Source organism: Anser brachyrhynchus (assembly GCF_964034855.1).
Source record: "Anser brachyrhynchus genome assembly, chromosome: 29".
NCBI classification, from domain to species: domain Eukaryota; kingdom Metazoa; phylum Chordata; class Aves; order Anseriformes; family Anatidae; genus Anser; species Anser brachyrhynchus.
The window spans coordinates 481,987-509,332 of record NC_137722.1 but is presented as its reverse complement, the minus strand read 5'-3'; the positions used below and the strand labels follow the sequence as shown (position 1 = coordinate 509,332).

Sequence of the window (27,346 nt, the reverse complement as noted above, 5' to 3'; positions counted from 1 at the left end):
TTGCTCAAGTTGCTGAGAGAGCAGCTCACATTGTTGACATTGGTGCTGATACTGCTGCTCTGATTCTCTCAGCTGCACTCGAGAGGCTTGCAGCTCTTCCTCACGTGTCCTTCTGAGCTCTGCCCAAGCCCTCTGCCAATGCTTAACTTCCTCTTCTTTTTTCTGCAGCATTAGCTTTGTTTCCTCGTGGTCCTGCTGCTGTTGTTGCGTCCTTTCTGCCGGTTGACTCATGGCTTTCAATTTGCAGTCGAGATCCTTCAGGAGCGTTTGAAGACGTTTGGCTGCTCCAACGGCAGCATTTCGCTGCTCTGTCGCTTGCACGAGTTTCTGCTTCAGAGCAGCGTTTTCAGATTGAATCTCCTCTATCCTCTCCTTCTGCCTGCGGAGCTGAGGAGTTTCCTGCGCGCGTCTGGCTTTTTCATTTCTCATCTCTGTCAGACACACTTTCAGCTCCTCGTACCTGTTCTTCAGCCTTGAACGTTCCTGATCCAGTTTCTTTTGCAGCTGAAGTTTTTTCCCAGCCTCGGTTTCCAATTGCCCTCTCTGCTGCTGGTCGACCTGCTCCGTCTTTGCAGCAGTCTTTCCAGACTTTGCAGCAAGCTCTTTCAGCTTCCTGGTTTTTTCTGTCAGATTCTTGGTAAGGAGGCCCAGCATACCAAGCTCCTGCTTGAGCCTCCCCGCCTTCTCCCTCGCTTCCACCAGGGAGCTCTCGTTCTTCAGGAAGCAGGTCTCCTCTTGAAGGACCATCCATTGCCTGGCCAGGTCCTTCAGGGCATTCTGCAGCTGCGCTTTCTGCTGCTCCAGGAACGGGCTGTCTCCGCTGCCAGGTGGACAGGCCTCTTGCTGCTCTGGGACCTGAACCCCAATGTCTCTGACAGATTTCCTGCTGCTCTGCCCTTCACCCCGCAGGTGAGCGTCTTCTGAGCTCGAGCAGGTTGTCCGCTGCCCTTCTCCACCACCAGCACCAGATGCACCGGAGCTCTTCGAAGAGCCGGGCCTGGTGGCTCCTGTGCCCAGGAGACTCTGCAGGCGGTGCTGGGCCGCGGCCCTGTCCCCGTTGTGGGAGGCAGGCGCCCCCCCCTCAGCCTTCTCCGGGATGTACTGAGAGGGGAGTTTCCTCCGCAGCTGCAGCTTCTCCTGGAGGTCCAGGATTTGGGCGGCCTGCTTGCTATCTGCCCGCCAGCAGAGCTGCCTGTTGACGTCCTGCTGCTTGCCGCGGGCCTCGCTGCCGCCGCTCCGGCCACGGTTCACGGGCACCTTGAACAGCTGCCGCTGCAGGTCCCGCACCTGGCGGACGGCCTCGTCCCACTGCTGCTGGAGCAGCTGCTGAGCCTGGCACCACTTGGTGTTCCCCTCACACAGCAGCTGACGGATCTCCGCTGCCTGCTGCTTCTGGAGCTGCTCCCACAGCCGCTGCAGCTCCCGCGCCCGCTCCTGCTCGCATTTGGAGCGTAGCTGCTTGGCCAGGAGCTGCCGCTGCTCCTCTGCCCTCTTCTTCATCTCACGGGCTTCATCAGCAAAGCGGCGCTGCAGCTCCTGGGAGCGGAGACGCTTGGCCTCCAGCTGGGCCCGCACTGCCTCCAGCTGGGCCCGCAGCGCCTCCAGCTGGGCCCGCAGCGCCTCCAGCTCCTGCCTGTGCTCCTCCTGCTGCACAGGCCTGCTGGGGGGTCGCGCTGGGCCCCGACGGGGCAAGGGGCGACCACGCGCCACAGGCCCCTGGCCCACGCCACCCCGGATCATGGCTTAAGGAATGCGAAATCGACGGTTTCGCCAAACGCTGCCAGCAATAGCCACCAGCGATCGCACGGCCTGGGCCTCTGAGGGACAGCAGCCTCTGAGCCCTCAGCAGACACCGGCTCCCAGCACCGCGCAGCAGCAGAGGTCGCCTCTGCCACTGGCCCGGCCTGGGCGAGCGCGGCCTTATATAGTGTCCGGGTGATGACGTCATAAAGGAGGGATGACGTCATAAAGGAGGGATGACGCCATATGACCTTATATGGTATGTCCCCGCCCGGACACACCCCGACAGCCTCAGCTCAAGGGGCGCAGAGGAGGGAGGTGAAGGGTTGTTAACCCATGCAGGCATTATACAGCCGTTAGCATTTGCTAGCTGGCAAGTCCACAGCTTCTTGGATCCCCATGGATCGCATCCATGGGGACCTGATGACATCCATCTTGCCAATTTATGCCTAAAAAAATGCATTTCCAGCGCCCATCCTTTCACCTTACTCTGTTTAACAGGACGAAAGCAGCCGTCCAAAGCTGTATTATTTTCTCCCCTTTCTCAAAAGCATCCTCTCCTGTGTTGCCCCACACGACGATGTCTTCGACGTACTGCAGGTGTTGAGGAGAAATATTTCTTCACTGGTAGGACAAGGGCTAATGGTTTTAAACTAAAAAAAAGCGTAAGAAAAGTGTAGCTGGAGCTACGCTGGGGGTGCTTGGAGGGCTTGCATGCGCAGTAGAAGCTGCATTTCAAACAGCCCAGCTGGGCCCTGCTCGTGTCCCGCAGCCCGAAGGAGAGGCCAGCACGGACACGCTTTGAACCAGGACATTTATTGGGGTAAATCCAGGTTGGGGGAGCAGTGACCCACCCCTGGGTGCTAATGGGGGGCTGGGAAGGGCCCCTCCACAGCCCCGTTCTGCGCAGGGGAGCACGGCCAGCTATACACAAACAGGGACTGCTACTTGCAGGCAGAGGGAGTGATTCCCAGGGGATCACAATGTCGGGGGGGGGGGGAATGCAGATGCTCAGGGAGGTGCTCCAGGGTGCTCTCACTTTTGCAGCCGCTTGATGCGGGCTTCTATGTCAGCAAAGTTGTCCTCTACAATGGCCAGGTTTTCCTTCATCGTCTTCTGGACCTGCAGGGGGGTCAGTGGGGAAGGGATTGAGCAGGGCGGACAGGATGGGGACCCCTCCCACCCCAGCACATGCTGCTGAGACTCACCTCTGCCAGCAGCACGGTGTTGTCCTTGAGAGCACCAGCTATCTCCTGCTGCGTGGTGTCCAGGTGCACAAGGACCTGCCCAAACTGTGTGGCTGGGAAGGAGGTGAAAACTCAGCACTGGAGGGCCCCCAGACCCCAGTATCTCCCTTGTCATGCCACGCCACTGTCCCCAGCATCCCCATTCCTTGCCCCTCACCTTGCTCGTGCAGGTCCCTGAGGGTCAGCAGTCGCTGCACTACATCGGGCAGGCTGCTGGCCACGGGGTCCCAGCGCTGCATCATCTCATAGACCTGGTGGATCTGGGGCAAGGGGCGGAAAGCAAGAAAGGAGGGCGTAAGCACAGTCTGCAGGGCGATTCCGCATAAGCCCCCCATGCTGTGGTTGCTTTGGGGGGCCCTCCCTGCTGCTCTTACCTTGCTCTGGGTGTCAGCGTCTTGCACAACGGCCTTGTGCTTGGCGATTTCGTTCACCTTCGCCAGGACGCTCTGCGGAGGGGGGGAAGCAGATGTGACACCCCAAATCCAGCAGGGTCCACCCCAATTTCATAGCCTCTGCGGGTGCCCTCCCATGGCCCCATGCCATCCTCTGGTGGGGCCAGCGGGCCCAGTGCTGGCTGGGGGCTGCGGGACTCATCCCCACCTCCCTCCGCCTCAGGCCCTCACCTGCAGCCGGGCCTCCACTTGGTCCAGCACAGCCACGTCCAGGATGTTCACTTTGGCTTGGAGGATCTGCACGGTCTCCTGGGGAAGGAGAACAGGGTGTGTATGGGGTGCCTGGGCATGAGGGAACGGCTTAAAGCTGCACCAGGGGAAGTTCAGGCTGGGTATTAGGACAGAAAATCTTCGCTGAGAGGGTGGTCGAGCAGCGGAGCAGGCTCCCCAAGCAGGGGGTCATGGCCTCAAGCCTGCTGGTGTTCGAGAAGCATTTGGACAACGCTCTCAGATTTATGGTTTAAATCTTAGTGTGGAGCCAGGAGTTCGACCCAAGGGTCTTCATGAGTCCCTTCCAACTCAGGCTATTCTAGGATTCTAGGACTCACCACGAGGCTGGTCCCCTTCAGCCCGACCAACAGCGGGTTCTGTGGGGAGGAAAATCACATCAGTGGGGCAGGATGGAGGGCAGGGGAGTGGCAGGGCTGGAGCTCCTGGCTCCTTACCTGGCTGTCAGGCTCGTACCGCACCATCGCCTCCAGCTGTGCCAGCCGCTTCTCCAGCTCCGCAATCTGGAAACGAGGGAAGCGAGGGCTGAGAGGGCAGGACAGCCCATTTTGGGGTCAAACGCTGTGACTCCCCCTCCGCACGCTCACCTTGGCAGCCTGGGAGAACTGGTCCTGCTCTGGCCTCCAGTACAGCTCAAAAGTGAGCGTGTCCCCGGTGGGGGCTGGCGCCTTGGCGGGGCTCTTCCCTGCCACTGTCTTCTTGCACTTCGCCACCTCCAGCTGCTGCAACAGGCGCCTGGGCGAGGGGAAAAGGTGGGCACGCTGCCCTGGTACCGCCTCGCGGGGATGCTGGCATCCTCCCCCTGCTGCCCCCCGCTTCCCAAGCTGCGGCCACGAGCCCACACTCACTTGGCCAGCGCGCCTTCGGGGTCTGCGAAGTCGATGGCTGCGGCAGGGCCCAGCAGCTTCTCCAGGTGGCTGGAGACCAGCTGCTGCTTCAGGCCCTCCACCTGCCTGGCCAAGGCCATGGGCGTCAGCTCCTCCTCGGCCGCCGACTCCTTCACCGCGCTCTGTGCAGGGGGGGACAGGCAGCAGTGTCAGCCCCCGGGGACGATCTGCCCGCAGGTGCCAAACGGCAGGGGTGGTGCTCACCTGGATCTGCTCCACCTCCCGGACCAGCTCCTGCACCTCGTGCTGCAGCCGCTGGTACCGCTGCTGAGGAGTCTCTTTGGCACCAACGCCCTCACCGAGCTGCAGAGAGATGAAAGGGGAGGGGAGAGGGAAAGGAGAGGGGTGTCACGGGGACTCGGGGCCTGCCCACGGCACCAGGGACCTGGCAGTGCTGGGACACCGGGACCCAACTCCCCTCGGCGGTACCCGTGCCTGTGCAAGGAAAGGAATCGACCAGAAAAACCAAGTAGCTGCGTCCCTCTACAGATAGGTAGGAGAAACGTCACGTTTGCAGGGCCCGGTCCTCCCAGGGGACTTCAACCCCCATCTGTCTGCTGGAGGGATAACACCGCCAGACATCAGTGGTCCAGGAGGGTCCTGGGGTGTGCTGATGGCAGCTTCCTCAGCCAAGGGGTAAGGAGAGCCCACAAGGAGAGGCGCTGGGCTGGACCTCACACTCACCAGCACCGAGGGGCTTGCTGGGAATCACAGAATGGTTTGCCTGGAAGGGACCTTTAAAGATCATCCGGTTCCAAAGCCCCTGCAATGGGCTGGGACATCTTCCACTATGGATTTTCTACTCACACTTTAGTTTGACCACAAGGTCCTTAACTCAGCCGTGGTTTTTCTCCTGCATTCCCTGCCTGATTGCTAGCACATGGGAATTGAGAGCTCTTGCTCCCTAAGAAAAACGTCCTCCAGGAGCTGCCGGCTCTACGTGTACAGCTCGGAGGCAGCCTTGGCTGCAGTGACCATGAAACGACGGAGTTCGGGGTGCCAGGGGCGAAAAGCAAGATCACAGCCCTGGGCTTCAGGAGAGCATCTCTCCCACGAGAGCTGGGGCTGCTCAGCGAGAGCAGAGAAGGCTCCGGGAGGATCTCAGCTCCGCGTAAATACCTGCAGGGAGGGCGCGAGGACAGGGCCAGGCTCCTTGCAGCGCTGACCAAGGACAGGACAAGAGGCGAGGGGCACAAACCAAACCACAGACGGCTCTGTCTGATCACCAGGGAAAACTTCTTCACTGTGAGGATGACTGAGCACAGGCAGAGCTCGCCCAGAGAGCCGGGGGAGTCTCTGGCCGTGGGGATATTCAAAAGCCACCTGGACGTGGTCCTGGGCAGCCAGCTCTAGATGGCCCCAGCTGCACGGGGGGTCGGACCACAAGGACTGAGGGGTCCCTGCCCACCTCGACCCATCTGACATTGATTCTGCTGTGTGATTTGGGGCTGTGGGCAGAGCCACTGCCCTGGGCAGAGCCGTGGCCCCGGGCAGGGACGTCCCTGGGGACGAGCTCACGCTGAGGGGACGTCCCCGTGAGCTCTGGACTCACCATTTCGTACTCTCCAGCCTCGTAGCCTGTCGTCCTCATCTTGCTGATGCGGTCAGAGAAATCTGGAAGGGAAGAGCAGGGGGTCACCCCAAAACACCCAGGGTGGCTGTGCCATCCCTGGGGCCACCTCGGCAACCTGGGACACCGCAGCTCACCCTTCCCCACTCACCCACTCCCTCGGTGCCCAGGCGCTTGTCCTTGAACTTCTCGAAGGCGGCGTTGGGGTTGATGATGAGGTGCTCCACGCTGGTGCTGGTGAGCTCCTCCTGCGCACAGGACACAGCGCTAAGGACAAAGGAGGACACGAGGGTCTCGCAGCAGGGCTGCCGTCTCTCTGCAGCCCTGGCAGCCTTTGGGGGTTAGGATGGGCAGAAACGGGGCCGGCCGCAGCCCCGTCCTCCCCGACTGCCCCCAGGATGGGGAACAGCCCCCCCAGGGCAGGAAAACCCCCACGAGGGCCTGGCAGCGGGGCACGCTGAGGCTCAGCACCCTTTGGCGGTGCTGGGAGCCCCGTGAGGGGCTTCCACCACCCGCAGGCACCGGGGTGCTGGCAGCCTGTGGGACTTGGACCCCTCCGAGCCCGCTCCAAGGCTTCGCCGCAGACGGCGACTCAGGGCGGTCCTTGCCCTCCGACGCAGTGGGGCCCCGAGGACCCCCCCGCCTGCTCCCCTCTCCTGCCCCTGCGCCCGGCCGTGGCCTGAAGCACTCGCAGGGAGCCCTGGCGCAGCACAGATGGAGGAGAAGGGGTGAGAGCAGCGGGGGCAGCGCTCCAGCAGGTTTTTGGGGGGGCTGCTCCAGCTGCGGGGAGGGGCAGCAAGCGCCCACGAGCAGAGCAGAGCGTTAGGGCAGCCGACGGACGGGCTCTTACCAGCTCCTTGCGTTTCCCAGAGGTGAGAAAGTCAGAGCAAGGTTAGGAGGAGAGGAAAGAGAAAAAACGGCGTTAGAAGGTTTGTCCCATGCGTGGCCCGACGTCACCCACGTCCCTCTGACACCAGGGCCGCCCGCCAGCCCTGCGCGAGGGCTCAGGAGCCACGTGGGACACGGGGGGCCACCAGCACGGAGGCGAGGGCAACGACAGGGGCAGCAGCAGGCTGGGCTCCGGCACCGGGCACCCCGAGGCACACAGGGTAGTGCTCGTGGCACGGGAGCAGGATGCGGCTGGGCTCCAAGGGCTCAGCAAAGCCTTTGGGGACGGAGGGGAGCTGAGGGCCTGTAACGCAGCCGAGCCCCGACTCCGCCAGCCTCCTCCCTCCAGCTCCAGCTCTTCTCTTCCCATCCTTTCCCAAGCCGAACGCTTGGCGGGTCCCTGCAGCTCCCAGGGGGAGGAGGATGGCCCCTGGCTGCGCTCCACGAGCCGTGCCCCCTTTAGCAGCCAGCACCACCGGCCACGACCCTGTTGCGGGGACTGGGGGGGAGGGGGTCCCTGTGGGTGCTGGAGGCCAAGGCAGCCCCCGGGGCCCTCCCCAGGGCTGCTGAGCACCTCCCCTCTGTCCTCAGCCAGGAGCAGGTCGCGGCCACGTCCCGGCCCCAGCCGGCAGCAGCCCCAGTCGCAGTCGGTGTTAGTGGGGCTCAGCATCGGGTTGCGGGGTGCCCCATGCAAAAAACCAAACCCCAAACGGCATGCAGAAAAAAAATAATAAATAAATAAAAAAAACAACAACCAGAAGCGGCAAACGGGCTTACTTGTGCAAACTAGTGTCCGGGCAAGGTGGGGAGCAGGGAAGGGAAGAGCGGGGGGAAAACTCCGGTCAGTTCAGTGCGCGAGAGGCAGGAAACAGAAGGAAGCTGCGCGAGGGCCGGGGCCGGCTCCCGGGAGAGGAGATGACAGCAATTAAAACCCCGGGGACCCTTCGCCTCCTGCCTGCAGCTGGTGGGGGACGCACTGGGGCAGGGGTGGGCACGTCCGAGGCACCGTTTTGTCACCGGGGTCCCCGTTGGCGTGGCGAGTGGCGCCACTGGGGGTGCAGACACCCCGCTCCAGCCTGCCCTGCTGCCCCTGCGGGGACCTGGGTTTGGTGGGGAGCTCTGCGCCCTGCGGAGGTTTCTAGCCTGCTGCATCGGGGTTTGGGTGCTTGGAACGCCCCGGCTCTGAGATGTGAAGCCCACACGTGGCGGGGCAGCAACATCCCCGTGTCCCTTGGGGGCGACGACGGCAGCACGGTGGGGAAGGGCAAGGTCTCGCCTCCGGGGTCCGGGCCCCCGCGAGCACCTGGAGCAAAGCCCAGCGGGACGGCAGGCAGCACGGGATCCGCGGCGTGACATCAGGGAGGTGGCACGGGGTGGGGGGGACACAAGGCACAGGCCGGGCGCGCAGATCCCCAGGAGCGCAGCGGGGGGCCCGGCTCCGCTGTCCCTTTGGGCTGCGAGCCCCGATGATGGCCAGCAGCGTGCACAACCCCGCGCCAGCCCTCGGGTGAAGCTGGTGGCCAGCAGGCACTGCGGGCTCCCCGGGGAGTGGCCGTGGCCAGGATGAGGCAGATTTAGGCACGGGGCTGGCTCTGTGGGACCCTGGGGCTCCCGGGAGGTACTTTGTGGGGGGGGGGGGCGGGGAGCCACTGCAATGCAGCCCCCGTCACCCTCCACGTGCCACCGGCTGGACACGGCTGCTCCAGCAAAGCCACCGGGATGTGGCGCTGGCCACCCCTGCCCTTAGGCAGGACACAGAGACTGGGGATGGGGACCAGGACCACCCCCCCCGGCGCGGTGCTGAGCCCTGCCCTCGCTCCTTGCTGCCCCGCAGCAATCCCAGGCCAGGACAGGGCCAGTGGGACCGCGGCGGGGCCGCGGCACCGCGGGGACAGGAGCCAATTCCAACACCCACCGGGGGGGGGGGGGCACCGGCACCCAGCCCTGCCCCTCACGGCCCGCCCCCCCCCCGAAGCCTTACCGCCTCGAACTCGGCCTGGTCATCCTCGGGGAGGTCGCTGGTCTCATACACATCAGGCTCGTTCCTGGCCTGGGGCACAAAAAGGCTCCGCTGGTCGGCGCCCCTTTCTCATCAAACGGCCCCAAAACGCCCCAAACTGCCCCAAAATGCCTTCCGATGGTGCCTCTGCCCCTCCCCCCCCCCCAGCTCCCTAGGGACTCCTCAGCTCTCCCGGACACCCCCCATAACCCCAAGCCCCCACTTCCCACCCTGTACCCCCCTTGCCCTGCTGCCCACCAGGCAACCCCCCCCCCCCAAACACCCCCTGTCGTCCCCCCCCACACCCCTGTCCCCCCCAACCCCATGTCCCCCCACACACCCCAAACACCCCCTGTCCCCCCCCCAACACCCCCCTGCCCCCCCCACCCCAAACACACCCCATCCCCCCCCCCAGCCCCATGTCCGCCCCCCCAGCCTCCCGTCCCCCCCAAACACCCCCCCAGCCCCATGTCCCCCCCAGCCCCATGCCCCCCCGACCCCAAACGCCTCCCTGCCCCCCCCCCAGCCCCATGTCCGCCCCCCCAGCCCCCCGCCCCCCCCCCAAACCTCCCCGTCCCCCCGCCGCACTCACGATGCCGGGCAGGTCGGCGTACTTGGGGTCGGCCATGGCGGGGCTGGGGGCCGGGGCCGGGCGGGGCCGCTCGCGCGAGAGCTGCGGCGCGGGGCACGCTGGGAAATGGAGTCCGCGGGAGGAGCGGGGGGGCGGGGGGACGTTGGGGGGCACGGGGGGGGGGGGACATTGGGGGGACACTGGGGGACATGAGGGACACGGGGGGGACACGGGGGGATATGGGGACACTGGGGGGGCGCGGGGGTGTAAGGGGACACTGGGGAACGTGGGGGCGGTGGGGGGACACTGGGGAGATGGGGACTTGGGGGACATGGGGTAGTGGGGGGACACGGGGGGGGAGATGGGGACATCGGGGGGACCCGAGGGGACATGGGGACACGGGGGGACGTTGGGGGGACATGGGGGGACAGGGGGACATTGGGGGGACACGGGGGTGTGGGGGAACATTGGGGGGACGCAGGGGTGTGGGGGGACATTGGGGGGACACGGGGACATTGGGGGGACATGGAGGAGTAGGGAGGTACATGGGGGGACACGGGACATTGGGGGGGACACGGGGGGACATGGGGACATTCGGGGGACGTGGGGGTGTAAGGGGACATTAGGGGGATACGGGGACATTGGGGGGACACGGGGGTGTAAGGGACACGGGAGGGTAGGGGGACATTGGGGGGACACTGGGGAGATGGGGACATTGGGGGGACACGGGGTATTGGGGGCCATGGGGGTGTAAGGGGACACGGGGGGAGATGGGACATTGGGGGACACTGGAGAACATGGGTGGGGACAAGGGGACACTGGGGGACACGGGTGTAAGGGGACACTGGGGGGGATGGGGCATTGGGGGACATGGGGACATTGGGGGACACTGGCGGAGATGGGGACATTGGGGGACACGGGGTATTGGGGGGCCATGGGGGTGTAAAGGGACACGGGGGGGAGATGGGGACATTGGGGGGACACGAGTGGGGACAAGGGGACATTGGGGGACACGGGGGTGTAAGGGGACACTGGGGGGGATGGGGCATTGGGGGGACATGGGGACATTGGGGGGACACTGGGGGAGATGGGGACATTGGGGGGACACGGGGTATTTGGGGGGCCATGGGGGTGTAAGGGGACACGGGGGGGAGATGGGGACATTGGGGGGACACTGGGAGAACATGGGTGGGGACAAGGGGACACTGGGGGACACGGGGTGTAAGGGACATTGGGGGAGGTGGGGCATTGGGGGGACATGGGACATTGGGGGGACACGGGGGGTAGGGAGGTTCATGGGGGTGGGGGCGCACGGGGGGGTCACGGGGACATTGGGGGGACGCTGGCTTTAGGGGGATACGGTGGGGACATGGAGCACGGGGACATTTGGGGAAAACGGGGGGTGGGGGGACAAGGGGGGGGACAAGGGGACATGGGGGGAGATGGGACATTGGGGGGACGTGGGGGGGGGACACTGGGGGGTAGGGGGGCACGGGGGGGCACGGGACATTGGGGGCATGTGGGGGACACGGGGGGGGACAAGGGGACATTGGGGAGCATATGGGGGGGCACGGGGACATTTGGGGGGGCACGGGGGGGTAGAGAGGCACGGGGGGGGACACGGGGGGGACACGGAAGGGGGGAGGACCCCGACGTCTCCCCCCCTCCCCCCTCCCCCCCCCGCCAGTGAATCAGCATTTTGGGGGGGGGAACAGTGCCCGGGGGGGGGGCGGAACACAGCGGGAGGGGGAGGGCAGCTTGCCCCCCCCCCCCCCCCAGCTCCGTCCACCTTAAGGGCCGCGGGCGGCTCCTCCTTAACGGGGGGGGGCGTGTGCGTGCGGGGGGGGGGGGGCGGCCTCAGCATCCCCCCCCCCCCCCCAGACACCCCCCCCGCATCTCCGGTACCGGGGCTGCAGTGGCGACGGCGCCGCGGTGACGGGAGCGCTGCGGAGCATCCCGGGCTCCATCCTGCACCCCTGGGCGGCGCCCAGCACCCAGCACCCCCGGGCTCCATCCTGCACCCCCGGGCACCGCTCAGCACCCCCGGGCTCCATCTGCACCCCCGGGCACCTTCAGCATCCCCCGGGCTCCATCCTGCATCCGGGCACCTTCGGCATCCCGGGTACCACCTGGATCTCTGGGTGCCATCCCGCAGCCCTGGGCGCCACCCAGCACCCTGAACGCCACCCAGCACCCTTGGGCGCCATCCTGCACCCCTAGGCGCCACCCAGCGCCCAGCACCCTGGGCGGCACCCAGCACTCCTGGGCACCATCCTGCACCCCTAGCCTGCAGGCAGCACCCCCGGGCGCCACCCAGCACCCTTGGGCTTCATCCTGCAGCCCTGAGCGCCGCTCAGCACCCTCGGGCGCCAGCCAGCACCCTTGGGCTTCATCCTGCACCCCCGGGCGCCCCCAGCACCCCTAGCCTGTAGGCAGCCCCCCTGGGTACCGCTCAGCACCCTCGGGCGCCACCCAGCACCCTCGGGGGCCACCCTCCCCTCTCGGCAGCACCCTTGGGTCTCCCTCTCCCCGCGCGTCCCCCCCCCCCCGCCGTGGGCCGAGTGCCCCCCCCCGGCATGGCGGAGCCCAGCACCGAGTGCAGCATCAAGGTCCTGTGCCGGTTCCGGCCCCTGAACCAGGCGGAGATCCTGCGGGGGGACAAGTTCCTGCCCGTCTTCCAGGCGACGACAGCGTGGTGGTGGGGGTGAGTGCGGGGGGGGCCGGGGGGGGCGGGGGGGGCGGGGGGGGCTCCCCCAGGCTTGGGTTGGGGGGGGGGCCCGGGGGTGATGCGGCAGGTTGGGGGAATAGCTGGGGGGGGGGACAGAGAGTGGGGGGGGGCAGACAGCGGGGGGGGGGGGGTGAGTGCAAGGGGGGGTCGGGGGGGGGCCGGGGGGGCACCCCCAGGCTTGGTTTGGGGGGGGCCTGGGGGTGATGCGGTAGGCTGGGGAATGGCTGGGGGGGGACAGGGGGGACAGAGAGCTTGGGGAGGGTTGTAATTGCGGGGGGGGGGGGGGCCTGGGGGCCGGGGGGGGCAAGTTCGGGGCGGGGGGGCCGGGGAGGGTCGGGGGGGGGCACCCCCAGACTTGGTTGAGGGGGGGCCCGGGGTGATGCGGCAGGTTGGGGGAATGGCTGGGGGGGGACAGAGAGCGTGGGGGGGGGGTTGTGAGTGCGTGGGGGGGGGGGGGCGGAGGGGGCCGGGGGGGTCGGGGGGGGCACCCCTAGCCTTTGGTTGGGGGGGGCCCGGGGTGATGCGGCAGGTTGGGGGGGGGGACAGAGAGCTGGGGGGGGGATGGTCAGGGATAGAGGGGGGCAGTGGCAGCTTGGGGGGGTGGGATGGGGGGGGGGGTCAGATGGGGGGGGGGAATAGGTGGGGGGATAGAGCCTGCAGGGGGGGAGGGGAATGGCCGGGGGGGGGGGGCGGAAAATCGGCCTGGGTGTGGCCGCAGAGCTGGTGCCCAAATGTGCCCAGCCCCCCCCCGGGGCGTTCCCCCCCCCCGCTCGCCGCCCCCCCATTATCCCCCCCCCCCCCCCAAAATGCCTTTGCAAAGGTCACCGGGCGCTCCCCATTGCCCCCAGTGCCGGGGGGGGGGGGGTTGTTTACAACGCGTCCCCCCCCCCCCCCGCACGATCAGGCCCCGTGAGGGTCTCCGGGGGGAGGGGGGGGGCGGGGGGGGTTTGCCGCAGATCTCCCCCCCCCCCCCCCCGCAGCCCCCCCCGGCTGTGGCCCGGCCCAACCCTTTGTTAGGTGCCGCCGGCCCCCCCCGCTGAAAAACCATTGGGGGGGGGGGGCTCAGGGATGGCTGCCAACCCCCCCCCCCCCCCGTAATGACCCCCCCGCAGGGTGGGGGGGCTCCTGCAGGAGGGGGGTATCCAGGAGGGGGGGGTTCTCCGCGGCCCCAGCCGGCCTGGCCCCCCCGGCCCTGAAAAGGGGGAGGTGGGGGGGGGTCCCTGGGGGGGAGGGCAGCGGGGGGTGGGCCGGGGAGAGGCCGGGGGGGGGGCCGGGGGGGGGCGGTGCTGCTGCGCGGCTGGGTGGGGGCGGCGCAATGCGGGGTGATGCAGGCGGTGCTTGGGCGGGGGGGGGGGGGCTATGGGGGGGCGGGGGGGGCTGAGGGGGGGTCGCGGCCCCCCCCCGCTGTGGCCGTGTCCCCTCTGTCCCGCAGCGCGGGGGCTGCGGCGGGGGGCGGGGGGCGGGGGGGGAGGTTCAGCACCGGGGCCTGGACAGCGCCCGGGGGGGGCGGGGCGGGGCGGGGAATGGGCGGGGGGGCGGGGGGGGGCTATGGGGGAGTATGGGGGGGTCTGGGAGGTGTATGGGGGGGCCTGGGCGTGTAGGGGGTGTATGGGGGGGCCTGGGGGGGTCCTATGGGGGTGTATGGGGGGGTCTGGGGGGGTCTGGGGGGGTCCTATGGGGGTGTATGGGGGGGTCTGCAGGTGTATGAGGGGGTCTGGGGGGGTCCTATGGGGGTGTATGGGGGGGCCTGGGCGTGTAGGGGGTGTATGGGGGGGCCTGGGGGGGTCTGGGGGGGTCCTATGGGGGTGTATGGGGGGGCCTGGGCGTGTAGGGGGTGTATGGGGGGGCCTGGGGGGGTCTGGGGGGGTCCTATGGGGGTGTATGGGGGGGCCTGGGGGGGTCTAGGGGGGTCCTATGGGGGTGTATGGGGGGGCCTGGGCGTGTAGGGGGTGTATGGGGGGGCCTGGGGGGGTCTGGGGGGGTCCTATGGGGGTGTATGGGGGGGCCTGGGCGTGTAGGGGGTGTATGGGGGGGCCTGGGGGGGTCTGGGGGGGTCCTATGGGGGTGTATGGGGGGGCCTGGGGGGGTCTAGGGGGGTCCTATGGGGGTGTATGGGGGGGTCTGGGGGTGTATAAGGGGGTCTGGGGGGGTCCTATGGGGAGGTATGGGGGGATCGGGGGGGTCTAGGCAGGTGTATGGGGGGCTCTGGGGGGGTTGTGTAGGGGAGGGGGTTGTGGGGGGGTCAGGAGTACTGGGAAGGGTAGAGGGGGGCGGGGGCATATGGGGACATGGGGGGGGCTGGGGGCTGGGGAAGTCTGGGGGGGCAGGGAAAATATGGGGGGGCAGGGAAAATATGGGGGGGGACAGGGGAGCCCAGCACTCGCCCCCCCCCGCCACGCCCCCCACCCTTTACTGGGACCCACTGGAACATACCGGTGCCCCCCAGCGAGCTTTGAGCCTGGCGCTGTGCCCCCCAGCACCTTGGGGGGGGGGTCTCTGCCGGACACAGCCCCCCCCTTATGTCCCCCCCTTATGTCCCCCCCCCATGTCCCCCCCCCCCAGGGCAAACCCTACGTCTTCGACCGCGTCTTCCCCCCCAACACGACGCAGGAGCAGGTGTACCATGCCTGCGCCATGCAGATCGTCAAGGGTGAGCGGGGGGGGCACGGGGGGGTGGGGGGACAGCCTTGGGACCCCCCCCCCCCCGAGGGCCGGGGGAAGGTGGGAGGGTGCTGGGAGGTGGAAGGAGGGGGGGGTGAGGGGGTGGGGGGGCGCCGGCAGGGGGTGTTCAGCAGGTCGGGGGGGGGGTCTGGGGGTTTGGGGGGGGGGGCTCTGGAATTTGGGGGGGCTCTGTGGGGTTTGGGGGGGGTCTGTGGGATTTGGGGGGGGTCTGCAGGACTTATGGGGGGGTCTCTGTAGAATATGGGGGGCTATGTGGGATTTGGGGGGCTCTGTAGGACTGGGGGGGTCTATGGGATTTGGGGGGGTCTGCAGACTTGGGGGAGCTCTGTAGAATTTGGGGGGGCTCTGTGGGATTTGGGGGGGCTCTATGGGACTGGGGGGGCTCTGTGCGATTTGGGGGGGGGGGTCTGCAGGAGCTGGGGGCAGGCTCTGCAATCTCCAGGGGGTGCGGGGAGCTCGGAGAGGTGCCTCTGGGGGGGGGGTCAGGGTCCCTTTGGCGTCTCAGGTGGGTTTGGGGGTGTCTTGGGGGGGGTCCCTCAGAGTGGGGGGGTCCCCGGGGGGGGGGGGCCGCACGCTGACGCCACACACACACCCCCCCCCAGATGTGCTGGCCGGGTACAACGGCACCATCTTCGCCTACGGGCAGACGTCGTCGGGCAAAACCCACACCATGGAGGTGAGGGGGTCGGGGGGGGGGGGTCCGGTGGGGGGGGGGTGCCCCCACCCCCTCCCCATAGCTCAGAGCCCCCCCCAATTTGAATTCCCCCCCCCCCCCAGGGCAAGCTGCACGACCCCCAGCAGATGGGCATCATCCCCCGCATCGCCCAGGACATCTTCAACCACATCTACGCCATGGACGAGAACCTCGAGTTCCACATCAAGGTGGGCTGGGGGGGGGGGGGGGAACTGGGAGCACTGGGAGGACTTGGGGGGGGGGGGCAGGGCCTAGGTACAACCCCCCCACCCCGCCCCAACGGCGCCCCGATTCCCTCCCACCAGGTTTCCTACTTTGAAATTTATCTGGACAAGATCCGGGACCTGCTGGACAGTGAGCGGAGGGGGTACTGGGAGGGTACTGGGAGGCACTGGGAGTGTACTGGGAAGGCGTTGGAGGGCATGGAAGGACATTGGGATGGCACTGGGGGACAGTGGGGTCACTGGGAGGGTACTGGGAGCATACTGGAAAGGCATTGCAGGGCATGGAAGGACACTGGGAGGGTAATGGGAAGCACTGGGGGACAGCGGGGGCACTGGGAGAGTACTGGGAGTGTACGGGGAGGGTACTGGGAAGCACTGGGGGACAGTGGGGGTACTGGGAGGGTACTGGGAGGGTACTGGGAAGCACTGGGGGACAGCGGGGGCACTGGGAGAGTACTGGGAGTGTACTGGGAGGGTACTGGGAAGCACTGGGGGACAGTGGGGGCACTGGGAGGGTACTGGGAGGGTACTGGGAGGCACCAGTGGCCGTCGGGCAAATACTGGGCGAGTACCAAGGGCCGTTTGGGATTGACTGGGAGGCAGTGCGTGGGTACCGGGCAGCACCGGGCAGCACCGGGCAGCACCGGGCAGCACTGGGCAGCACTGGGGGCTCCCAGTCACGCACTGGGGCCGTGCCCCCCCTGTGTCCCCCCCCCCCCAGTGACCAAGACCAACCTGTCGGTGCACGAGGACAAGAACCGGGTGCCCTACGTCAAGGTGAGGGGGGGGGACAACCCCGCTGGGGGGGGGGGGGTGGCAGGGGCTGGAGGCCGAGCTGAGCCCCCCCCCCCTTTGCCCCCCCCCCCTTTGCCCCCCCCCCGGCCCCCCAGGGGTGCACGGAGCGCTTCGTGTCCAGCCCCGAGGAGATCCTCGACGTGATCGACGAGGGGAAGTCCAACCGGCACGTGGCCGTCACCAGTGAGCGCCCCCGGGGGGCACGGGGGGGGGGGGGGGGGGGGACACACGGGGGGGGAGATGGGGGGGGCCTCGGGGGGTCCCCGGGGTCCTTGGTGTGCCACCCTGGGGCACTGCGGGGGGTCTCAGGGGGGCTGTGGGGTCCCTGGGGTGCCACGGGAGTTATTGGGGTTGTTGTGGGGGCTGTGGGGGGCTGTAGGGTGCCCTGGGGGTCCCTGGGGTGCCGTAGGAGTTATTGGGGTCGTTCTGGGGTCTCTGGGGCGTTGTGGGGTCCCTGGGGGGTCTCTGGGGTGCTGTGGGGGTCCCTGGGGGTCCCCAGGGTGCCACGGGAGGTATTGGGGCACTGTAGGATCCCTGGGGGTCCCTGGGGTGCCACAGGAGTTATTGGGGTGCTGTAAGGGGCTCTGGGATGTTGTGGGGTCCCTGGGGCACTGTAGGGTCCCTGGGGGTCCCTGGGGGGGTCCCTGGGGGGGGTCCCTGGGGCATTGTGGAGCTCCCTGGGGGTGCTGTAGGGTCCCTGGGGTGCCGCAGGGGTCCTTGGGGCACTGTGGGACCCCTGGGGTGTCAGGGGGGTGTCGGGGGGGGGTTCCTTGGGGCACTGTGGGACCCCTGGGTTGTTTGGGGGGGGTCCTTGGGGCACTGTGGGACCCCTGGGTTGTTTGTGGGGGGGTCCTTGGGGCACTGTGGGACCCCTGGGTTGTTTGGGGGGGGGTCCTTGGGGCACTGTGGGACCCCTGGGGTGTTGGGGGAGTGTCGGGGGGGGGTCCTGGGGGGCGTTGCGGGCTGGAGGCGCGGGGGTGCAGCCGTGTGGTGTGCCCGCAGACATGAACGAGCACAGCTCGCGCAGCCACAGCATCTTCCTCATCAACATCAAGCAGGAGAACGTGGAGACGGAGCAGAAGCTCAGCGGGAAGCTCTACCTGGTCGACCTGGCCGGGAGCGAGAAGGTCGGGGGGGGGCGGGGGGGGGCCGGGGGGGGCGGGGTCTGTGCCGGCTGGGGGGGTAGTCTCCGGGTCCAGGGGTATCGCGGGGTTTGGGGGTGCTGGGGGTTTTGGGGGGGGGGTCTCTGGGGGTATCGCTGGGTTTGAGGGCGCTGGGGGTCTTGGGGGGGGTCTCTGGGGGTTACTCTGGGTTTGGGGGCGCTGGGGGGCCTTGGGGGGGTCTCTGGGGGGCTGGGGGTATCCCTGGGTTTGGGGACACTGGGGGTCTTGGGGGGGTCTCTGGGCAGGTCTCTAGGGGTATTGCTGAGTTTGGGGGCGCTGGGGGGCCTTGGGGGGGGGTCTCTGGGGGTCTGGGGGCTGGGGGTATCCTTGGGTTTGGGGGCGCTGGGGGTCTTGGGGGGGTCTTGCGGGAGGGTCTCTGGGGGTATCGCTGGGTTTGGGGGCACTGGGGGGCCTTGGGGGTGTGGGGATGTCCCGTGGGGGTCCCTCTGAGTCGCCCGCCCCCCCCAGGTCAGCAAGACGGGGGCCGAGGGGGCCGTGCTGGATGAGGCCAAGAACATCAACAAGTCGCTCTCGGCGCTGGGCAACGTCATCTCGGCGCTGGCCGAGGGCACGGTGAGACCCCCGAGACCCCCCCCCCCACCACCACCACGGCTCCATGGGGGTCCCAGCCCCCTGCATCTCCCCAGGCCGGAGGTGTGTGTTCGGGGGGGGGGGCTGTTGGGGGCCTCCCCCCTGAGGCTCCGTGCCCCCGCAGAAAGCCTACGTGCCCTACCGGGACAGCAAGATGACGCGGATCCTGCAGGACTCGCTGGGGGGGAACTGCCGCACCACCATGTTCATCTGCTGCTCCCCCTCCAGCTACAACGACGCCGAGACCAAATCCACCCTCATGTTCGGGCAGCGGTACGGGGGGGGGGGGGCACCGGGACCCCCCCTGCAGCACCCCCCCCACCCCCCCCGCACCCCATTGCACCCTAAAACGCCCTTTCCAAGAGCACCCCGCTCACTCGCTGCGCCCCGTCTGCACCCCAAATTCAGCCCACGGCCCCCCCTGCACCCGTTGCCCCCCCCGCACCCATTGCACCCCCACAGCCCCCCCTGCACCCACAGCCCCCCCACCCCCTGCACCCATTGCACCCCTCCTGCACCCCCTGCACCCCTGCACCCATGGCACCCGCCGCACCTCTCCGGCACCCCGTGCGCCGTGACACCCCAAAATGCAGCCCCCCCCACCCCCTGCTGCACCCCCCCCCTGCTTCCCATGGTGGGGGGGCTGCGTTATGGGGTCCTGCACTGGCTGGGGGGGGGCACTGGGAGAAGGTGGGTGCTGACCTGGGGGGGGGTCACCGTGATGGGGTCCTTGGTGATGCTGCCTGGGAAGGGAGGCGCAGGGGGGTCACGGGTGAGGACGGGGGGGGTCACGGCTGAGGGTTTATCCCACCCCCCCCCCGGCGCAGGGCCAAGACCATCAAGAACACGGCGTCGGTGAACCTGGAGCTGACGGCGGAGCAGTGGAAGAAGAAGTACGAGAAGGAGAAGGAGAAGAACAAGGCGCTGAAGGAGACCATCGCCCGCCTCGAGGCCGAGCTGAGCCGCTGGCGGAGCGGTGAGCGGGACCCCCCCGGCACCGGGGGGGGGGGGAACGTCCCTGTCCCCCCCACCCCGTCTGAGCACTGGGTGGGGAAACTGAGGCCGTGCCCCCCCCTCACCCGCCCCCCAGGGGAGGCCGTGCCCGAGACGGAGCAGCTGAGCGGGGCCGAGGCGGAGACGGAGACGGAGACCGGGGGGGGCGAGGGGTTAGGGCGGGGGGGTGTCCCCAGCGAGCCCCCCCGCAACGACAACAGCTCCTCCATCGTCATCCACATCTCCGAGGAGGAGCGCCACAAGTACGAGGAGGAGATCCGCAAGCTCTACAAGCAGCTGGATGACAAGGTGGGGAACCCCCCCCAGCCCCCCCCCCAGCCCCTGGGGACCCCCAGAACTCCCCCAAACCCCTCTGGACCTGTCAGGACCCTACAGGATCTCCCAGTCCCCCCCCCCCCCCCAGGGCACTCAGCACCTCAGGATGCCCTGGGGTGTCCTGGCACCCCCCAGCACCCCCCCCCCCAGTCCCTCTGACTGACCCCCCCGCCCTGTCCCCCCCCCCCAGGATGATGAGATCAACCAGCAGAGCCAGCTCATGGAGAAGCTCAAGCAGCAGATGCTGGACCAGGAGGAGGTGAGGAGCCCCTTGTGTGTGTCCCCCCCCCAAGCCCCAAGTCCCCCCTCTCCATCCGGTGGGTCCCAAACCTGCTGGGACCCCAGAGCGAGCCCTCCGCGCCCCCCCGGGCTGTCACCCAAGACACCCTGGGACCCCCTTGGGACCCCCACCCTGACCACTGAGACCCCCCTGGGATTCCCTTGGGACCCCCACCCTGGCTGCTTTGGGACCCCCACCCTGACCACTGAGACCCTTCTGGGACACCCCTGGGACCCCCCTGCGCCCCCCACCCTGACCCTTCCACGATCTGCACCCTGACCCCTGGGATCTCCCCTGGAGCCCCCCCCAAGCCTGCCCCCCCCCCCCCTTCCCCAAACCCCCAGGTGCTGGCGGCGGCGCGGGGCGGCGGGGAGGCGGCGCGGCGGGAGCTGGCGGCGCTGCGGGCCGAGCACGGGGCGGCGCGGGCCGAGGTGGCCGAGGTGCTGGCGGCGCTGGAGGAGCTGGCGCGCAGCTACGACCGCAAGGCGCAGGAGGCCGAGGACACCGGGCGCCACAACCGCCGGCTGGCCGACGAGCTGGCCCGCACCGAGGTGAGCACCTAACCCCCCCCGCCAAGGGACCCCACTGGGAAGGCCGGTGGGCACCCGAATGGGAGCCCTGCTGGCACCCTGCAATGGGTCCTCAATTGGGAATCCCACTGGGACCCTACTGGGAATGCTGATGGGCACCCGAACAGGAACCTTACTGGGACCCCACTGGGACCCTACCGGGAACGCTGATGGGCACCAAAACAGGAACCTTACTGGGACCCCACTGGGACCCTACCGGGAACGCTGATGGGCACCCAAACAGGAACCTTACTGGGACCCCACTGGTCCCCACTGGGACCCTGTTAGGAACTGGAACCCCATTAGGCCCCCTAAACTGGCTCCTCAACTGGGACCCCACCAGGAACCCCAGTTGCCACCCCAGTCAGAATCCCCACTGGGACCCCCCACTGGGATCCCCAAACTGGATCCTCAGACTGGGAACCCCACTGGGACTCTCCCAGTTTCCCCAGCTGGAACCCCAGTAGAGTCCCCGAAGCAACTCCCCAAACTGAGAACCCCACTGGGAAACCCTGGTGGGCACCCAAACAGGAACCTTACTGGGATATCCGATGGGTGCCCGACTGGCTCCTCAACTGGGGACACAACTGGGACCCTACTGGGAATCCCAATAGTCATGGCACCCCTTCTGGGCCCCCCAAACTGGCTCCTCAACTGGGATCTCCACTGGGACCCCTCAGTGCCTCACTGGGACCTCAATGGGACCCACCAGCAGCCCACTGGGAACCGTGGCTGGCCCTCAAATGGGACCCGGGACCCCCACCAACACCCCAGCTGGGACCCCCAGAACCAACACCCTTCCAAACTGGGACCCCCAGACCCAAACTGGGACCTTCACCCCTAAGCCAGCAGCACCCAGAGCTGGCCCAGATCTCCCAAACTGGGATGCCCGGCTCCAGGACCAACCCCCCCACCCCCCAAAACAGCAGCCCAGCCCATGGGGTTACCCTGAACCCCCGACAGGGGGGCTGGGAGCGTGGGGTGGGGGGGGCGCGGTGCTGAGCAGTGCCCGCAGGCGACGACGCTGTCGCTGGAGACGGAGCTGCAGCGGGTGCGGGAGCTGGGCGGGCAGCAGCGCAAGCGGGCGGCCGAGGTGCTCAACGGGCTCATGAAGGACCTGAGCGAGTTCAGCGTCATCGTGGGCAACGGCGAGATCAAGCTGGTGAGGGCCGGGCCTGGCCGGGCCGTGCCGTGCCGTTCCATGCTGCACAGAGCTGTGCTGTGCTGTGCCATGCCGTGCCAGGCTGTACCGAGCTGTGCCATGCTGTGCCATGCCATAATGTGCAGTGCCGTGCCATGCCGTGCCATGCCATGCCCTACTGTGCTGTGCCGTGCCATGCCATGTCACGCCATGCCATGCCGTGCCGTGCTGTGCTGTGCTGTGCCACGCTGTACCGTGTCGTACTGTGCTGTGCCATGACATGCCATACCGAGCTGTGCCACGCCATGCCATACCATGCTGTGCTGTGCCGTGCCATGCCATGCTGTGCCGTGCCGTGCCGTGCTGTGCCATGCCGTGCAGTGCTGTGCCATGCAGCAGCCTCACGCATGCCGTGCCTGTGCCATGCCACACGCTGCCTGTGCCGTGCCAAGTGTACCCGTGCCACGCTATGCCCGTGCTGTGCCATACCCGTGTGTGTGCCGTGCCTGTGCCGTGCCCATGCTGTACCCGTTCCATGCTCATGCCCTGCCGTACTCGTGCTGTGCTGTGCCATGCCCATGCTGTGCCACACCGCTGCGTGTGCCGTACTCATGCCGTGCCTGGGCTGTGCTCATGCCGTGCTGTACCCCCGTGCACACCGTACCCGTGCCGTGCTGACCCGTGCCGTGCCGTGCCAGCCGGTGGAGGTGAGCGGGGCCATCGAGGAGGAGTTCACCGTGGCCCGGCTCTACATCAGCAAGATCAAGTCAGAGGTGAAGTCGGTGGTGAAGCGGTGCCGGCAGCTGGAGAACCTGCAGGTGGAGTGCCACCGCAAGATGGAGGTGACGGGGCGCGAGCTCTCCTCCTGCCAGCTCCTCATCTCCCAGGTGGGGGGGGACAGGGGGTGGCGGGGACGGGACAGGGCGGGGGGGGTGGCCCCGGTTGGTGGCCCCCCTGGGCTCCCCGGTGGCCCCGGCTGAGGTCGGTCCCGCAGCATGAGGCAAAGATCCGCTCGCTCACCGAGTACATGCAGAACGTGGAGCTGAAGAAGCGGCACCTGGAGGAGTCCTACGACACCCTGAGCGAGGAGCTGGCCCGGCTGCAGGCCCAGGGTGGGGGCACATGGGGGGGGGCTGCGGGAATTTGGGGGTGGGGGGGGGGCTTGGGAGGCACAGCAGGGACCTGGGGAGCTTCGGGGGGCGCAGCAGTGCTCAGGGGGGTTGGGGAACCGGCAGGGCTCCAGGATCTGGGGGGGGCACCACGATCTGGGGGCTGGTGGGGAGACTGGGCGGGGGGGGGTATGGAGTGGGGGTCAGGGGCTGCGGGGGTCCCGGCTGGTCCCAATGTGAGCTCTGCCCCCAGAGACGGCACACGAGGCGGCCAGGAAGGACCGGGAGCAGGATGAGTCCCAGGACACCGACGAGGTCAAGGTGCGAGGGGCTGGGGGGGGCACCTTGGGGGTTCCCGGGGGGGCTGGCGGGGGGTCCTTGGGTGGCGCGGGGTGTCCCGGAGGCGATGGGGATCCCTGGGGGGCTGGAGGTGCTGGGGGGCTGGGGGGTGATGGAGGGTCCTGCGTGCTGCTGGGGGTCCCCATGGGGTGCTGGGGGTCTCGGGGGGGTGCTGGGGGTCTTTGTGGGGGGGGGGCAGCCCCCGCGCTGACCCCCGGTGCAGAAGGCTCTGGAGCTGCAGCTGGAGAGCCACCGCGAGGCGCAGCACAAGCAGCTGGCGCGGCTGCGGGACGAGATCAACGAGAAGCAGAAAACCATCGACGAGCTGCGCGAGTGAGCGGCCGGCCCCGGCCCCAACCCCGCTCCCCTCCTGCCCCAGCGCCTGGCCCTGTCCCCAGCCCCATCCCGGCCGTGTCCCTGTCCCCAGCCCCACCCCGATCCCTGTCCGGTCCCCAGCCCCGTCCCCCTCCTGTCCCCAGTCTGGTCTCCAGCGTGTCCCCAGCCCCTTCCTTGTCCCCGTCCCCTTCCTCGTCCCTGTCCCCCTCCTCGTCCCCGTCCCCTTCTTTGCCCCAGCCCCTCCTGTCCCCGTCCCCTCCTTGTCCTCGTCCCCATTCCCCTCCTGTCCCTCTCCCCCTCCTTGTCCCCGTCCCCTTCTTTGCCCAGCCCCTTCCTTGTCCCCTTCCTCGTCCCCTTCCCCTTCCCGTCCCTGTCCCCTCCTGTCCCCTTCCTCGTCCCCATCCCTGTCCCCAGAAGCCCCGCACCAAACCCACCCCCATCGCCCTCCCCACCCCTTTCCCAGACCTCTCCGTGGCCGGGGCAGGACAGGGGCTGCTCTGCCCCCCCCCCCCGTGCCCCCCCCATCCCCAAACCACCTCTCCCCCCCCCCCCCCCCAGCCTCAACCAGAAGCTGGAGCTGGAGCTGGAGAAGCTGCGCGCGGAGCACGAGGCGCTGCGGGGCGAGGAGCGGGCCAAGGCCGCCCGGCTGCAGGAGCTGACGTGAGACTCCCCCCCCGGAGAACCCCCCCCCCCAGACACCCTCCCCCCCCCAGAACCCCCCCGCACCCCCCGGGACCCCCCCAGAGCCCCAGACCCCTCCCACCCCGGGAGTCCTGGGGGACCCCCGACATCCCCTGGGCCCCCCGTCACTGCCGGGAGCCCTGACATCAGCAGCCCCCCCCCCCCAACCTGGGACCCCCCCACACACCTGGGACCCCCCCCCATCACCCCAGCCCCCCCAATGCCCCCTGAGCCCTAGCCCCCCCACCCCCCACCCCTGCCCCCCCCCAGGACCCTGCACCAAGAGCCCTGGGGTGCTGCTCCCCCCCATCTCAGACCCCCGACAGCCCCCAGGACATCCATGGAGCCCCCCCCACCAGAAGCTCCCAGCCCCCCCCTCAGCATCCTCGTGCCCCCCCCCCCAGGAACACCCCCCCCAGCATCCTCGGTGACCCCTCCTCCCTTCCCCCCCCCCCCCCCCCAGATTTCTCTACGAGCGCCACGAGCAGTCCAAGCAGGACCTCAAGGGGCTGGAGGAGACCGTGGTAGGTGGGGGGGGGCCGGGGGGGGGCCGGGGGGGGGTCAGGGACCACCACGCACCCCCTCAACCCCCCACCCCCCCCCCAGGCCCGTGAACTCCAGACCCTCCACAACCTGCGCAAGCTTTTTGTTCAAGACGTCACGACTCGAGTCAAAAAAGTGAGGGGGGGGGGCAGAAAATCCGGGGGGGGGGGGTCATAAAATGGGGGGGGGTCATAAAATGGGTGGGTCATAAAATGGGGGGGGTCAGTAAATGGAGGGGGCAGGTGGAACGGGGGGGTGATGGGGGACAGGAACAGGGGGAAAATGGGGGCGCAGGGGGGAGGTGGGGAGGGATGGGGGGGTGGGGGGCGCTGGGAGAGTGGCGGGGGGGTCAGGAGGGGGGGAAAATTGGGGGGGGGGGGGCAAAAATGGGTTGGGGGGTTCCCAGGGTGAGGGGAGGACCCGGCCCAGGCAACGGTGGGGAGGGGTTGGGGTCTGGTCCGGGATGGGGGAGGTCACGGCCGAGGTTTGGGGGGGGGGCGGGTCAGAACCCGGGGGGGGGGGTCGATGGCGGCGGGGGGGCGGCCAGCCGTGCCCCCCCCCCGAGCCGTGCCCGCAGAGCGCAGAGCTGGAGCCCGAGGACAGCGGGGGGCTGCACTCCCAGAAGCAGAAGATTTCCTTTCTTGAGAACAACCTGGAGCAGCTTACAAAGGTTCACAAACAGGTGGGCGGGGGGGGGCCCGGGGGGGGGGGCAGCCCGACCCCCCCCCCCCCCGCCCCACGCTGCTCGCCCCCCCACCCCCCGCTCGCTTCCCCAGTACGCCCCAGTGCTCCCAGTACGCCGCCCCCCCCCCCCCCACCCTGCTCCATTCCCATGGGGGTCAGCTTTGCCCCCCCCCGCCAGCTCGCCCCCCCAAGCCCCCCCCCCTCCCGTGCGGTGACACAGCTGAGGCGGGGGGGGGCCACGCTCTGCCCCCCCCCCGGCACGCGCTGATGCCCGCTCTGTTGCCGCCCCCTCTCGCTGCTCCTCCCTAGCTGGATCTCTGGGTGTCCAAGGTACGGCGCCCCCCCCGCCCCGACCACCCCCCAATTTGGCAGCGGGGGGGGCACTGCCCCGGCCTCCATCATTTTCCTGGGACCCCCCCCGCCTCACCCTCTTGCTTGGCTCTGCTCCATTGGTGCCCCCCCCCACACCACCATCACTTGCCCCCCCTTGCCCCCCCCATGCTTCTGGCCCCCCCCAGCTCAGCTTCGCACTCACGCCCCCCCCCCCCCCCCCCGCTGCTGCATGAGGCCACAGGCACTGCCGGGGGGCCGGGCCCCCCCCGCGGCATGGCTGGGGGGGATCTGGAGAGCTGCCCCCCCCCCCAAGGCTGGTGGGTGCCCCATTGCCCCCAGGTGCCACCACCCGCTGCAGCCCCGCAGCACCCATGGGTGCCCTGGCACCCCTAGTCCCCTTGGTGCTGGTGGGCCCCCCCTTCCCACGGGTGCCCCCCCTTCCCACGGGCACCCAGTTTCCATGGACACCCCCCTTTCCACAGGTGCCCCCTTCTTGTGGGTCTCCATTGTCCAGGGGAGCCCCAGGGGACACCCACGGGTGCCTGTTCCCATGGGTGCCCACTGCCCATGGGTGCCCCCTACCTGTGGGTGCCCCACTCCCATGGGTGCCCTGTCCCTGTGGGTGCCTGTCCCTGCAGGTGCCCTGTTTCCATGGGTGCCCTGGTGCCCTTGGGTGCCGGATCCTGTGGGTGCCCCTTTCTGTGGGTGCCCTGGTGCCCATTCCCTTGGGTGCCTGTTCCCATGGGTGCCCTGATGCCCATGGGTGCCCATTCCCATGGATGCCTTTTTCCATGGGTGCCCATTCCTGTGGGTGCCCTATTGTCCATTCCTTTTTCTGTGGGTGCCTGTTCCCTTGGGTGCCCATTCCCATGGGTGCCCTATTGCCCGTTCCTTTTTCTGTGGGTGCCCGTTCCCTTGGGTGCCCATTCCCATGGGTGCCCTGATGCCCATTCCCTTGGGTGCTCATTCCCATGGGTGCCCTATTGCCTGTTCCCATGGGTGCCCCGATGCCCATCTCCGTGGGTGCCCGTCCCCATGGGTGCCTGTTCCCATGGGTGCCCCGATGCCCATCCCTGCGGGTGCCTTTTTCCATGGGTGCCCGTTCCCATGGGTGCCCATCCTTGTGGGTGCCCCGATGCCCATCCCCATGGGTGCCTTTTTCCATGGGTGCCCGTCCCGTGGGTGCCCCAGTGCCCATTCCCATGGGTGCCTTTTTCCATGGGTGCCCATCCCCGTGGGTGCCCCGATGCCTGTCCCCATGGGTGCCTTTTTCCATGGGTGCCCATCCCCATGGGTGCCCCGATGCCCGTCCCCATGGGTGCCCATCCCCGTGGGTGCCCCGGTGCCCATCCCCATGGGTGCCCATCCCCATGGGTGCCCCGCTGCCCGTCCCCGTGGGTGCCCGTCCCGGGGGGCGCCCGGCGGGTGCTGACGGGGGGGCGCAGCTGGTGCGTGACAATGCAGATCTGCGCTGCGAGCTTCCGAAGCTGGAGAAACGCCTTCGGGCTACGGCTGCGCGAGTGCAGGCCCTGGAGGGCGCCCT

At 68.5% G+C, this 27,346-nt stretch overlaps 2 protein-coding genes across 2 annotated transcripts; one reads left to right on the top strand and one right to left on the bottom strand.

Moving 5' to 3' along the window:
• Positions 1-2,540: 2,540 nt before the first annotated feature.
• DCTN2 (dynactin subunit 2) lies at positions 2,541-9,695 on the bottom strand. The gene is made up of 14 exons (XM_080570589.1): positions 9,604-9,695; positions 8,994-9,062; positions 6,276-6,372; positions 6,107-6,168; positions 4,759-4,857; positions 4,516-4,676; positions 4,255-4,402; positions 4,105-4,170; positions 3,988-4,026; positions 3,611-3,688; positions 3,362-3,433; positions 3,145-3,247; positions 2,949-3,040; positions 2,541-2,862 (listed from the first exon to the last, which is right to left on the bottom strand). The coding sequence occupies exons 1-14, from the start codon at positions 9,637-9,639 to the stop codon at positions 2,776-2,778; spliced, it is 1,209 nt and encodes a 402-aa protein (XP_080426715.1). The 5' UTR covers positions 9,640-9,695; the 3' UTR covers positions 2,541-2,775.
• A 1,771-nt stretch (positions 9,696-11,466) lies between these two features.
• Positions 11,467-27,344, top strand: KIF5A (kinesin family member 5A; the record flags this gene model as incomplete). Its single annotated transcript, XM_080570571.1, is given in 26 exon segments — positions 11,467-12,264; positions 12,267-12,286; positions 14,873-14,960; positions 15,595-15,668; positions 15,770-15,874; positions 15,992-16,040; positions 16,632-16,687; positions 16,801-16,888; positions 17,708-17,832; positions 18,337-18,441; positions 18,584-18,732; positions 19,287-19,435; positions 19,550-19,761; positions 19,979-20,047; positions 20,413-20,619; positions 21,653-21,799; positions 22,477-22,665; positions 22,773-22,890; positions 23,141-23,208; positions 23,450-23,559; positions 24,121-24,222; positions 24,707-24,767; positions 24,850-24,921; positions 25,364-25,468; positions 25,780-25,800; positions 27,249-27,344. Coding segments are annotated over 26 exon segments (2,691 nt in total), but the record flags the coding sequence as incomplete, so codon positions are not given.
• Positions 27,345-27,346: the final 2 nt, after the last annotated feature.